The 13,791-nt window shown below is 44.5% G+C and overlaps 1 protein-coding gene across 3 annotated transcripts in view; it reads right to left on the bottom strand.

Moving 5' to 3' along the window:
• Positions 1 to 656: 656 nt before the first annotated feature.
• The window catches only part of UBOX5 (U-box domain containing 5), a 29,960-nt gene continuing 16,825 nt past the window's right edge, over positions 657 to 13,791 (bottom strand). Inside the window, exons 2-5 of one of the 3 annotated variants that reach the window (XM_054030023.1) lie at positions 11,433 to 11,536; positions 6,066 to 7,260; positions 2,735 to 2,896; positions 657 to 1,575 (exon numbers count right to left, since the gene is read on the bottom strand). In XM_054030023.1, coding sequence (XP_053885998.1) covers positions 1,370 to 1,575; positions 2,735 to 2,896; positions 6,066 to 7,260; positions 11,433 to 11,486 — 1,617 coding nt within the window. In that variant the 5' untranslated portion in view covers positions 11,487 to 11,536 and the 3' untranslated portion in view covers positions 657 to 1,369. Of the gene's footprint in view, positions 1,576 to 2,734; positions 2,918 to 6,065; positions 7,261 to 11,432; positions 11,537 to 13,791 lie in introns of all 3 variants that reach the window. The other 2 variants (XM_054030022.1, XM_054030024.1) reach the window with 2 other exon arrangements.

The following is a 13,791-nucleotide window of genomic DNA, read 5'->3' as shown; positions in this document are numbered from 1 at the left end:
CTGTATTGTAGTTTAAATGAATTATTACTCAGAGTTCTGTATTAATATGACTAGTAAGGAATCTATTTGTCAAAAAACATTTCCTGACTTTTTTTTTTTGGTCTGTATAGTTACAGACATATTTGCTGACAGCTATTTTGGAACAAGATTACCAAAATTGAAACTGGTGTGATTATATTGTGTTATATGCAGAATTTTATTGTTATAGTCAATATTGTTATATGCAGAATTTTACTGTGTTACATGCAGAATTTTAAAATACTGTGTGCAGAATTTTTAACTTTTTGATGCAGAATTCCTGTAGGAGTAATATTAGCAAACCCCTCCAATATCCATTTGTTCCCAAAATATCCAGGATATGCCGGTGACAGAAGGTATCCAAGCAATTTTCCTGAGTGCCTTTTCTCAGCAGATATCTGCAAACTGCAGCCCCATGGATTTACACATATGAATATCAATTTTTAAAGTCCGTATAGACCGCACAGTAGGTTACTGTGATCACCCCTTTGAAAACGTATGGCTCTGGGGAGAATATTCCTTTGTATCGACTTGGTTTTTTCCCTTCACTTTTAGACTGAGCTCTGAAAAGAAACTCACAAGGCGAGAGCATTAGGAAGACTTACAAAGAGACCAATTACAAGGCAGAAGAAAGTAACTGACTTTAACCATAATTTTATTAAGGCTTAAATGTCCATCAGCCAGACGGGAGCCGGTCCTGTCACATGACAAACAGAGTGACATTGTGTGTAATGCAATGGCTTTTCTACAAGTTGTATGAGCAGAATGAGATCATTGTCAGAGTTACTTACGCACTAACTCCAGCCCCTCTTTCCATTACTTACTGGCCTTCAGAACAGGTGACCTGTGTGCTCTTAGCACGGCTGGGAAATTGGAGGGAGTGGGGGCAGGAGAGGGGAGAAGTCAGGTAGCTTGCATGGATTCAATCACAAGGACTTCACGTGGCCCAGGACTGAACGGCTACTTGGCAAATAATGAAATGGTTTTAAATGACAGGGAGCTAAACTCACAGTTCAAAAGGCACCTATGCTAATCACTGAGCCGTTGGAATGGTGGAGTGATGGTGCGTGATTGGATGGATGTCAGTTTCCTATAAATACATTTTCCTTGTTAAAGAAGCGTATGGCTTTATTATCCTTGTAACGCTTTGCTCTGGGGCAATGCTCTAACCTCCCCGCTACTTTGTAAGCATAAGAAGACAAAGTCCTCTTCAGAATTATGTGCACTCATCTGGCAAGCTCTTTAAAGGACCACGTCCTTGTACTATTCAATACAGGCAAGTAGAACAGCAGCGGCTCCAGCTCTCCTGGGGGCCTTTCAGCCAGCCATTTCAATAGCAGCGCGCAAGAAGTCAGAAGTGGACCCTCAGCACATCATGAGCGGAGACTGACCTTTTACAATTCATGCACAGTATCGTTAAGGACTTCTGCTTTTCAGCTAAGCAAGGACGACACAGGAGGTGGCCGCATGGAAGCTGGTAAACAGGCTCCATTTTGAAATAAGAAGAAAATGTTCTATTACAGGAAGCGCATCCTTGAACCGGGCTGCTATTGTGCTCTGGAAAGTTGAAAGAAGAAAGTTTTGTCAATGTTAATGCAAGTCAGTTGATATTACAGCAACCTTGGCAACATGGTACCTATTCCACACCTGAAACTCCGGCACAAGAGGTTAGACGTAAGCTATAAGCCCAATTCTGAGGTGTACCTACAAGCAGCTGGAGCTGCAAGCGCTCGCATTATCTTGGGAATGGGCCCTGTTTTCCTTATAACAAGCTACCATGTCCAAACTCCAAGGGTATTCCCCTTCTTCCTAGCATTATTGTTTGGGCAGACTATATCAAGGTGAAGTTCGGTACCGCCAGAATTTTATTGAGGGCGAAAGCTAGCAAAAGAATTCTCGCTTTTGTCTAGGCTAAAAATCACCCCCTTTTCAAACACTAGAATTTGAGTACTGTACTCAGTCTCCGTCAGACATTTGCACAAGTATCATACTCCACTGTATGAAGAACTTAACATATTTCCTTAAATACCACTTTGCTTTTCGTGCCCATAATCCCTAGAGCAGGCTATTCGGATTCCATCTCAATGGTGATAGCTTTAAAAGATAAACTAAAAAGCTCAACAGTGTAACACACGGCTAGGGAAACAGCTCAGATAACTGCACTCTCTATGGGAACTGCACGTGGTCCCGTCTCCTCCGAGGGCACAAGTTAGCGCCTAGCATCTGATTTCTGACACAGAAAATGGGCAACAGCTTCATTCAGCTGACGAGGAAGGATGGTCTAGTGATCAGAGCGCTGACCTGAGATTCAGGAGACGCAGGTTCAATTCTCTGCTCTGGCACAGACTTCCTGTGTGACCTTGGGCAGATCACATAGCGTCTCTGTGCCTCGGTTCCCCATCTGTACAATGGGGATAATAGTACAGCTGTGCTTTGCCAGGGGGTTGGGAGAATAAGGTATTAAAGACTGGGAGGTATTCAGATGGTTACTGTTAAGTAAGACGTTTTAGGAGAAACTTTGGATAGATTTACAAACTACTCTTTAGGTCAAAAGAAGGGAAAAATGTCAACAAAAAAGTCACTGAACAATCCAACCTGTGGAAGTTCAGGGTCCTTGCTAAATTATATTAATGCAAAACCTACAGACTACCATTGCTATATTCCTTTTCTAGGGCTTCAGAATGCCAAAAGTGAAACCAATCGGCTTGCTGCTTACCAGCTAGGGCATTTGCATTCCACGAACTGCTGCAACCCCCCTCGCTATGCAGCTGCTGCTGGCCTTTTATCAACCTAGCTGTAAATGATGGCCTAGAGCTGAGTGCAGAGGTCAAGGCAATGTCCAAGCTTTCGGACAGCTTCTGTTCATGAGAGACTGGACCTGCAGAGAGAGGCATGAGATCTAGAAATAGCCACGGGGGGGAGGGAGGGGGAGAAGGAAGAGAAGGCATCAAGGGACAAAATAAATGCTGCTTCGCTACTAAACATATTTTTAATTTTGAAGGGATGATCTCAACATAAGACAAAAGCCCTTTTACTTCTCTTCAAAACCGTGCCTTAGGGCTGAGTTAACGCATGGCTGGCCACCTGTGAAGTTGGGATACGGATACCTCGCCCAGCTGGGTAGAGTGCTTTGAGATCTATGAAGGACAAGCCCAATATACATGCTACGATTTATTTATTTTTATTGCTTGGGGCTTACAAAGAGGACTAAGGGAGTTAAAGCCTGCACTTCAATGGCATTTAAGCACCTAACTCCTTTGAGCCCTTTTGAAAATCCCAATCACCCTTTCTTTACTTCTGCATTTCGCTCAGCTTGGCCAGCTGGTGCTAGACTGGTCAGTTTCACTTTCTGGTCTGTAGGCACTAGCTCAGTGCCATTGGTTTGGTTTCTAACGCTGATGGGGAATGTTTAAACGAAAAAGAAAATGCTGTTTTCATTTTCATATGGATACCCCTCCATTTTGTACTTTTGTTTGGTTTCGGAGACATAAATCTGAACTGGGGACATAAGCTAGAAGACCGTGTCTTGTCATCAGGGCCTGGAACCCTCTGGTTGCTTTGCAAGGTCTGGCAGCATTTCCCCCCTACATGGTCCCAAAGATCTAGTTTAGCTAAAGACCATGTATGAGTAGACTGGCATTACTGTGTGAATGGTCTGTTTAATAAATCTCCCTGGGGAGATCCTTCGACTATGGGTGCTCAGATACAGAGATGAAGGTTACAGAAGCTCAATAGATATGGGAAGAAGATCCTTGGGGGCAAGGATTCATTTACTGTGTGTATACACAGCACCTAGAACAATGGGGACCCAATCTCAGTTGAGGTCTCTAAGTGCTACTGTAATACAAAATAAATGGTCACGTTTTCTGAAGCCTGCTCTGAATCAACAAGCCCCAAACTCTGGGAGACTTCAGAGCTGAAGTGTGCGGCTTTGGCCCACCTTTGATATTTTCATGTACCTGCTGTGGACAAACTTTCTCCATTACACCTGCAGCCCAAATCCTATTTGGTTTATATTAAGTCTTTGCAGAATGTATTAAAGAAAATTCAACTCAGCTCTTCAGGGAGACAATCCTTCTGTGTCCAACAGACACCCATATGCTGGGTGTTAACATTGCTGTACGTGGACCGGACTACCTAAACTTCACTGCCTCAGTGACTCTCCACTTCTCTTCAAACTTTCCCTGCCCATGTAGTCTCTTCTCCCTTGGTTATTCAACTTCATTTACCTCTCTTTATCGGCGATGTTATTAAATAACTCAGTAACTATGATTATGGCACACAACGGGTAAGAAAGATGCAGAGCAAAAGGGAGTTGTCTGCATATAAAGGGCTGTGCGTTCTGGAGCAAAGCCAGAGTGAGCCCAGGTTCAACACATTCTAGGTATTTCGGCACAAACAAGGAAGGAAATAAATATGCCAAGAAAAAATTAATTCTTTACATAACCGAGCATGCTTGGAGACAGCAGGCCTATCATCCCCCTTGTGCTAAGCTGCTCGTTAGAGGACAGAGAGACCGAACGCACTACCTGTTAAGAATGAAAGAGCAGAAGCAGTAGGTCTCATTCTGGAGGGGCAAATGCATTTGTCTTGTGCTTTAACCTCAGAGCCCTCCTGCCTCTCCCATCAGTGTAACTGGCTCAGCAGTTAAAAAGCTTGAGTGCGCTATCAATCCACGATCGCTGGAAGAGCTAGCCAGCGCCCCACGCCCAACGTACAGTGACAGGGAGCCCGAGAGGCCGCCTACATTACAGCAAGTACACCCCAGCCAGAGAACCCACTCACAACATGGCTATCTCCTGGCTTGGTTGACACTGACTGGTTGTAGCACAGAAGGGACCTAAGCTGTGTGGTAAAGCCTTGGATGATCAGTGGGACTGCTCACCGATCCAGGGGTGCAAGACTGGGCCCATAGCTGGTGACATGACAGTTGGCAAATGATTCACGAAGACTAGCTCGTGCCCAATGGCTCTGCTCACAGACATTTTTCTAACAGTGTGAAAGCGGCCAATACCGGGGGGGGGGGGGGGGGGAGGAGGGGGGAGATACCAGTGTCAAACTGCTACCCCCCGGACACTTGCTACAGCCCACTTTTAGCAACTGTAAAGGCTTCTTCTTTGGAAATGTCCTCTCTGGTTTAATCACCCACAGCCCATGTGTAGTGCCTTCCCCTCCAGCCTTTCAAGTGCTGTCCCTTGGCCTCTAGCACTTCACTCTGATTGGACACACACACACCCCCCCCCCCGCGTGCTCATTCTGCTATCCATTGGTTCTGAGGTTTTATGCTCCCTTGGCAGGGATGTCCATCAACACAAGCATTTAGTGTTATTGATTGGGATTTGACAAGTGCTTCTAAAGCTGTGCTGCGATAAATAAGTGCCACTTGGGGGAGAACCGTTAGGAGCATAAGCAGCAGAAGGGTCAGTAGGAGCACATTTGTGATCGCAGTGATCTGTGTAAGCAGCCCACACATGATCCTACAAACCAGTTCATTCAGCGCAGGGAAGACATTTGAGGGTTTTTCCCCCATTAAGGGGGCGACGGGCCAGCAGATTGTGGGCCTGGGCTAGTAGAATCCCAATAATTTTTTTGCACAGGCTGCAAGTGAGATGATTTTCCAGCACAGCAAAACTTGTCAATGAACTGAAAATAATGGGGACAAAGGAAATAAAAGACTAATGGAAAAATTAAGTGATCTGAATCAATTATGGGCAAATAAATGGTGTAGATTGACATAGGCAGAACAATGCGGTCAGGGACTGAAAAAACAACCACCATAAAACAGAAGTAAAATCTGGCTATGAAATAAAGAACGTACTGGGTAGAGGAAAGGGGAAAATCAGACATGAATGACATGCTAAAACCATTTCCATAATGTTTGGCAGGAGTAAAAGACAACAGCCTCAAAAAGCGCTCCTAGGTTTTGGTGTGAGAATCTGCAGGAGATGTGAGGATTAAGTGAAATCACATTTGGGTTGGTGTGTGTGACTCTGGTCCTGGGAGACGAGGAAGGTGAAGAAACAATGAGAATTAGGGAAGCGAGATACCTGTCGAACAGTCCATTTGGGCCAAATGCGAGTCACTCTCAGTTTTCATTTTTTTAGCACTGGTCTCTGAGGTAGACATGGCTAGTAAGTTTGTGGTAGAAAAATAGGAGGGTTCTACGTGATTGCTGTAATCAGGGCTTTGCTCCATGCAGTCCATTTTCCTTTTCAGAGAGGACATGGTTAGGGAAGAAGGTGTGACCATCCCTAAGACCTGAGCCCTCCCGAGGAGGTTGGTGCCTGGAATGCTGTGCTGTAGTAGGAAGTGGTCTATCCTCGCCTTTAGAGAGGGGTGAGGGAGAGGCTGGGAGTGTTGGCTAAAGGCAACCCCAGTGAAAGGATCGCTGGGCACCCGACCCCAGGAAGCCTCACTCCGGTTGCATTTCTCCAAAGTGCTCTGGTCGATCACCTTGCCAGACGGCAGCAGCATTGGGAAGGGCATTATCTCCAGAGTGATAGGGTCCAAGAACTCTTCAGGGATATCCTGAACAACATCGACTAGCTTCTGGAGACTCTGCTGTTCGCTGTTGGAGTTGCTTAAGGGCACACACTCGCTTTCCATTGGTAAAATGAAACTGGCACTCTGGACGCCCAAGCCCTGAGCCAGGCACTCAGAGGCCACTCGGAACACGCTGTCCATCACTTCCTGCGGGCATGACTTGGCTGGCTGCCCCCAGACCTCCAGTCTTTTAATGCAAGGGAGGCCACCTCCTGCTACATGGGAGATGCAAATTTTTAAGTGTGATACATTGCTCAGTGAGGCAGGGCCTTTATTCCATAGGTCATGAGATGCAGAACCAGGGTAGAAGACAGCTTCCATCTGATGGAAAGGAGGCCTTGGCTTGAAGCCTCTGTGGCTGAACGTCACTTTGCTTTGATTTTTTAGAACGGCTTTGCCCACTAGTGTGAAAACGTCTTTGTCCGACACAGGCTGACCAGCCAGACCTGAGAACTGAGACTCCGGGCCGTTCCAAGAGCTTTTGTTCAATGAGGTAGACGTGTAAATGTCCAGCCCCGTGAAATTCTGATACCCACCCGATGAGATGTCTATGTTAATCCTGCAGATTTCTATGTTGAAGGGAAAGGAGAGAGTAACATGGACCGGGGGCTTGATGAAATATTCACTGCGAAAGCCCCGGTTTCTCTTTGCAAGGTCTTCAGAGATGAGGTTCTCAACTTCATAACCATCAGCAGAAATCTGTGTTTAAAGAGAAAGGAAAGGATACTGGGCTTGATTTGACCCAAAAGAGAAAAGTGAGTTTGCAACCACTTTTATAGTATTTGCGAGACAAAATGTAAATGAGGCATTAAATGATCAGCGGTGAATAACAAAACTTAAAGGATGAGCTGTGCTCTCTTGATTTTACTCCCCAGAGCATGTGTGTCCCTGAGTTGTTATTCTAGGGGTGCTGGGCTCTGCAAACCCATTTGGTACAGTAATGTTGCTCAAAATGTTAGAAGCATTCACCAATTATAACAGTGCCTCTTTAAGGGAATGAGAATTTAATTGAAAACATTTATTGTAAAGGATTTTGCCATAAATTCATTCTAGGCTAAAATATGAAGGAGAGGCTAAATTCAGCCCTGCTGTAAGAGCAGGCAACTCCATTGACTTAACTGGAGTCACAGACCAGCAATGTAATCAACCCCATCTAGGAAGGGCTTTAAATACTGTGTAAATAAATGTTGCGTTTTTCACAGGACAAAACCCAGGTTCTCTTGTTTTTGAGATGCAGTTTGGGGGGGCCTTGCCATTCAAAATAGGCTTTGACTTAAGAACTGGATAATCTCTAAGGATTTCTATGACTCCAAGAATCAAACACTAAAACTCAACTCATTATTATAAGTAGTTTGACACCTTAGAAAGAAAAATGGGAAAGTGTTTCACATTTTACTGAGCCACAGGGAATTTTCTGGTGGGAGAGAGAAAAAAGTATCTGTTTGGGGGGGGGGGGGGGGAGAGAGAGGGGAAGAGGAGGGATAGCTCAGTGGTTTAAGTATTGGCCTGCTAAACCCACGGTTGTGAGCTCAATCCTTGAAGGGGCCATTTAGGGATCTGGGGCCACACACACACAAAAAAAAGGTTGGGGATTGGTCCTGCTTTGAGCAGGAGGTTGGACTAGATGACCTCCTGAGGTCCCTTCCAACCCTATGATTCTATAAAATTAAAATATTGACTATGTAAGCACTCGAATAATGCAAATATTACCACCTTTCATCTGAAGATCTCAGAACTAATTAACACTCAGAACTCCCCTATGAGGTGTAACAGTTTTATGATACCAATTTTACAGAGAGGTTAACAGAAGCAGAGAAAGGATAAAGGGCCAAATTTTTCAGAGTGACCTCCTAACTGGGGGCCCAACCTGAAATACCTTAGCACTGATTTTTAGCAGTGATGAGCACCCACAACTCGAAACGAAGTCAACAGGAGTTGCAGGTGTTGGTACACTTCCTAGTACAAGTGCTGGAGGAACCAACTAGGGGCTGTGCTCCTCTTGACCTGCTGCTCACAAACAGGGAAGAATTGGTAGGGGAAGTGTAAGTGGGTGGTAACCTAGGCAGCAGTGACCATGAGATGGTCGGGTTCAGGATCCTCACAAAAGGAAGAAAGGAGAGTAGCAAAATACGGACCCTGGACTTCAGAAAAGCAGACAGACTCCCTTAGCGAACTGATGGGCAGGATCCCCTGGGAGGCTAATATGAGGGGGGAAAGGAGTCCAGGAGAACTGTCTGTATTTTAAAGAATTCTTATTGAGGACACAGGAACAAACCATCCATATGTGCAGAAAGAATAGCAAATATGGCAGGCGACCAGCTTGGCTTAACAGAGAAATCTTCAGTGAGTTTAAACTCAAAAAGAAAGCTTACAAGAAATGGAAATATGGATAGATGACTAGGGAGGAGTATAAAAATATTGCTAGCGCATGTAGGTGTGTAATCAGGAAGGCTAAGGCACAACTGGAGTTGCCGCTAGCAAAGGATGTGAAGGGTAACAAGAAGGGTTTCTATAGGTATGTTAGCAACAAGAAGGTGGTCAGGGAAAGTGTGGGACCCTTACTGAATGGGGGAGGCAACATAGTGACAGATGATGTGGAAAAAGCTGAAGTACTCAATGCTTTTTTTGCCTCTGTCTTCACAGACAAGGTCAGCTCCCAGACTGCTGCACTGGGCAACACAGTATGGGGAGGAGGTGAGCAGCCCCCAGTGGTGAAAGAACAGGTTAAGGACTATTTAGAAAAGCTGGACATGCAGAAGTCCATGGGTCTAGCTCTAATGCATCCGAGGGTGCTGAGGGAGTTGGCTGATGTGATTTCAAAGATAATGGCCAATGGCTCTGCAAATTTGTGGTGATCGGGGGATGTCCCGGACGATTGGAAAAAGTACCCATCTTTAAAAAAGGGAAGAAAGAGAACCCGGGGAACTATAGACTGGTCAGCCTCACTTCAGTTCCTGGCAAAACCATGGAGCAGGTCCTCAAGGAATCCATTTTGAAGCACTTGGAGAGAGGAAGGTGATCAGGAACTGTCAACATGGATTCACCAACAGCAAGTCATGCCTGACCAACCTGACTGCCTTCTATGATGAGATAACTGACTCTATAGATATGGAGAAAGCGGTTGATGTGATATACCTTGACTTTAGCAAAGCTTTTGATACAGTCTCTCACAGTATTCTTGCCGGCAAGTTAAAGTAGTATGGACTGGATGAATGGACTATAAGGTGGATAGAAAGCTGGCTAGATTGTCGGGCTCAACGGGTAGCGATCAACGGCTCGATGTCTAGTTGGCAGCTGGTATCAAGTGGAGTGTCCCAGGGGGCGGTCCTGGGGCCGGTTTTGTTCAACATCTTTATTAATGATCTGGATGATGGGATGAATTGCACCCTCAGCAAGTTCACAGATGACACTAAGCTGGGGGAAGAGGTAGATATGCTGGAGGGTAGGAATAGGGTCCAGAGTGATCTAGACAAATTGAAGGATTGGGCCTAGAGAAATCTGATGAGGTTCAATAAGGACAAGTGCAGAGTCCTGCACTTAGGAAGGAAGAATCCCATGCACCGTCACAGGCTGGGGACCAACTGGCTAAGCAGCAGTTCTGCAGAAAAGGATCTGGGGATTACAGTGGACGAGAAGCTGGATATGAGTCACCAGTGTGCTCTTGTTGCCAAAAAGGCCAACGGCATATTGGGCTGCATTAGCAGGAGCATTGCCAGCAGATCGAGGGAAGTGATTATTCCCATCTATTCGGCACTGGTGAGGCCACACCTGGAGTATTGTGTCCAGTTTTGGGCCCCCCACTACAGAAGGGATGTGGACAAATTGAAGAGAGTCCAGTGGAGGGCAACGAAAATGATCAGGGGGCTGGGGCACATGACTTACGAGGAGAGGCTGAGGGAACTGGGGCGTTTTAGTCTGCAGAAGAGAAGAGTGAGGGGGGATTTGATAGCTGCTTTCAACTACCTGAAAGGGGTGTTCCAAAGAGGATGGAGCTCGGCTGTTCTCAGTGGTGGCAGATGACAGAACAAGAAGCAATGGTCTCAAGTTGCAGTGGGGGAGGTCTAGGTTGGATATTAGGAAACACTATTTCACTAGGAGGGTGGTGAAGCACTGGAATGGGTGACCTAGGGAGGTGGTGGAATCTCCATCCTTAGAGGTTTTTAAGGCCCGGCTTGATAAAGCCCTGGCTGGGATGATTTAGTTGAGGTTGCTCCTGCTTTGAGCAGGGGATTGGACTAGATGATGTCCTGAGGTCTCTTTCAACCCTAATATTCTCTGATTACCCTAAATTAGCAGATGCAGAAAAAGAACCCAGGAGTCCTAACTCACCATTATACCACAAGACCCCAATTATTTGCAATAAGGCTGGTTTGCTTTGAAGATTTGAGTCTTGAAGATTTGAGGGGCTTTCACAAAAAAAAAAAAATATAAATTAAAAATAAATTTTCAAGCCTCCAAGCAGTTCCATCCAGTTTTGCACAATTAAAAAATCCTGTTATGTTTTTGCTGTAACCTACCTGACCATGGCCCTTTAAGTGTGATGCCACAAGAGTATCTCTCTGCACATTACACTGAGATAATTCCAACAGACACTGCTCAAGTGTTTCCTGATCTATTTTGCCACAGAGTCTGGTGAGTAAAATTGGTTGTGTTTTCTTAGAAAAGATTTGAAGGAGCATCTGAGAATGCTCTTAATTAAGGAAACACTGCCACATTATCTCAGACACAAATGATGTAGTGAGTGAGCACTCCTTTGTCTACTCTGTCCAACAGAGGCAAGGACTGCTTATTCTTTCCATCTAACCAAGGGATACCAGAGCTGACCCTCTATGCCTTAAATTGCAGCAAACACAATGCTTTTTTATTTTTACCTTGTTGCAGTGAATTCTTGGCTTGAACTGTGGGAGGCAGATGTTTATCACCATATTTGCAGTTTGAGGGCTCACCTTCCAAGCATCAGAGTCAGCTGGTAAAACTAAAGGCAAAAGCAAAACACAAATGTTAGTGAACGGTGGAAAATAGGAGACTCTTGTGTAAAACAGTTCCTGAGTCACAGGTGAATTTGCAAGTCTGACTGCTCACAAAATGCCGTTCAAATTCAAGTGAGTGAGGCTTTTAGCAACTCAAGAGAAACCCAAGTGAGTGTGTCATGGGCGATTCTGGGTTAAGATGCAAGATCAAGTTAAAGTCATTCACGATTCAAAGGAGAAAAACATCTGAGAAGGAAGCCTAGGGGATGAGTGTTTTTATGCCAAGTTCTCATTTGTAAATAAACCGGTGATTAGATGCAAGCCTTCTCAAAGGGGAGTGTGCTCTAGAGAGGAAGAGTTTGGTAGGGACTTAGTCCTTGCCCTGCCATCCATTCAACCTGAGGGAGATTTTCAAAGGTGCCTAACTCTCAGCAGCCTAATTCCCCTTTGTGTCTTTGCAAATCTTCCCTGCTCAGACCTTGGTCAAATCACTTAACCACTCTGTGCCATAGTTTACATTATGCCCCCTAGGCAGCATGGCCTAGGCCATGGTTTAGGAGTCAGAAGACCTATTCTTGTCTCTGCCATCAACTTGCTGCGTGACCTTGAGCAAATCATTTCACATCTCTGTCCTTGTTTCCTCTTCCATCCTGTGCCTGTCTTGTCTATTTAGGTTGTAAACAAGCTGGGGGGCAGAAACGGTCTATGTGGTAGTAAAAGCACAACAGGATATGAGGTCTCATCCAAGGGATCTAGCTGTTACTGTAATATAAATAAGTAACAATGCACAATGGTGTTGCAAGGATAAATGTTTCTAAATGCTTTGAAATGCTCAGATGAAAGTTACTCTTGAATGCAAAATTAATAATCATTATTTAGTAACTGCTCTCTGTTATCCAACAGATCACTGGGTGCTTTAGGGAGATCAACAAAATTCTGAGCCCTGATCAAGTCAACTCTTTCAAACGTGTTCAGAAAAGGAAGCCAAGAGAACACACCATCTTTTGCATTCAAAGAACTAAACAAACTGGTTAGACACGATTCTTTTTTAAAATAAGATTCTCTGTAAAGTAAGAATTTTAACCTCCTAAAAGAAGGTGTAAACCTCATTGCTTGGAGCAATCTTGTAATCACATACTTCCAACTTCTATCAAGAAAAAGGAGCCCTTTCAATGATTTCCAATGGAGAGTATTTGTTCAGCCTAACTGGGTTTTTGCAAGCTCTTTTAGGTGTACAATGGGATTATAAAATGAACTGAGGTCAGGTCAGTGTGTAATGCTTCCTATACCTGTCTAGTAAACATGCGAGCATAATGCAGCCGGAACCCTGATTAAGTGAAGATGTCAGAATACAGATAAATGGTGACATTGGCTCTAAAGTCCAAATTCAACGTAAAAAAATATCTCAAGCCACCCATGAAAGGGTGAGTTTGAAGCTTATGTTACCAATGCCTGCCTGATTGTTTTTGGTGGATCAGGCTTTGTGTGTTAAAAGAAGACCAGTGTGCTCACATGTAATAAATGTCAATTTCACGTAAGATAAACAGAGAAGCATTTTCAAGTCTCTATTTATTTTAAAAGTGTCAGGTCTGCCATCTATAGCAGTGCCAGGCTTGCTGCTGGAAATACCATCTCTCGAAATGTAGAGCTCTCTGTACATCTGTCCATTCCTGATCATTCAAGATCTCACGGAACTTTTGGCCCATCCAGTTCAGCAACCCATCTCTGGCGGGGACTAGCACTAGATAATCGAGAGGAAGGCACTAGCCATTCTATAGTGCAGAATTACGTTATAGGCTGCTCATAAGAGAAGTTTCTTCCTAACCACAGGCAATTTCTGGCTGGCTTAAATCCTAGGTTTAAATCCATTCAAAATGTTTTAGCCTATCCACTGAGAACATCCATAGTACAGTGTAAGTGCGTAGGCCTTTTTTGAATTCTACTAAGCTCTTGGCCTCAACTGTACCTTGCAACAATGAGTTCCACAGGTTAATTATATATTGCATAGATGTTTTCTTGTTCAATTTGCTGCCTTTCACTTTAATTGTCCCCTTGTTCTTATACTTTGAGAAAGCATATGTCTGAGTGTCCAATTTATCTTATCTGTCCCATTTGTTATCGTGTAGCTCTCCTCACAAATTGTTCTCTCCGTGCCTTTGAGAATGGTGCTGGTGCAATGAGACCACTATTTATCATGCTGACCAATAACATCTCACTGTTTCCTTGTACTCCCTCAACTGTTTGTTGGCATCAACATGTT

Source organism: Malaclemys terrapin, chromosome 5, assembly GCF_027887155.1.
Source record: "Malaclemys terrapin pileata isolate rMalTer1 chromosome 5, rMalTer1.hap1, whole genome shotgun sequence".
Classification (NCBI taxonomy): domain Eukaryota; kingdom Metazoa; phylum Chordata; order Testudines; family Emydidae; genus Malaclemys; species Malaclemys terrapin.
This window is presented reverse-complemented; position numbering and strand designations above follow the sequence as displayed.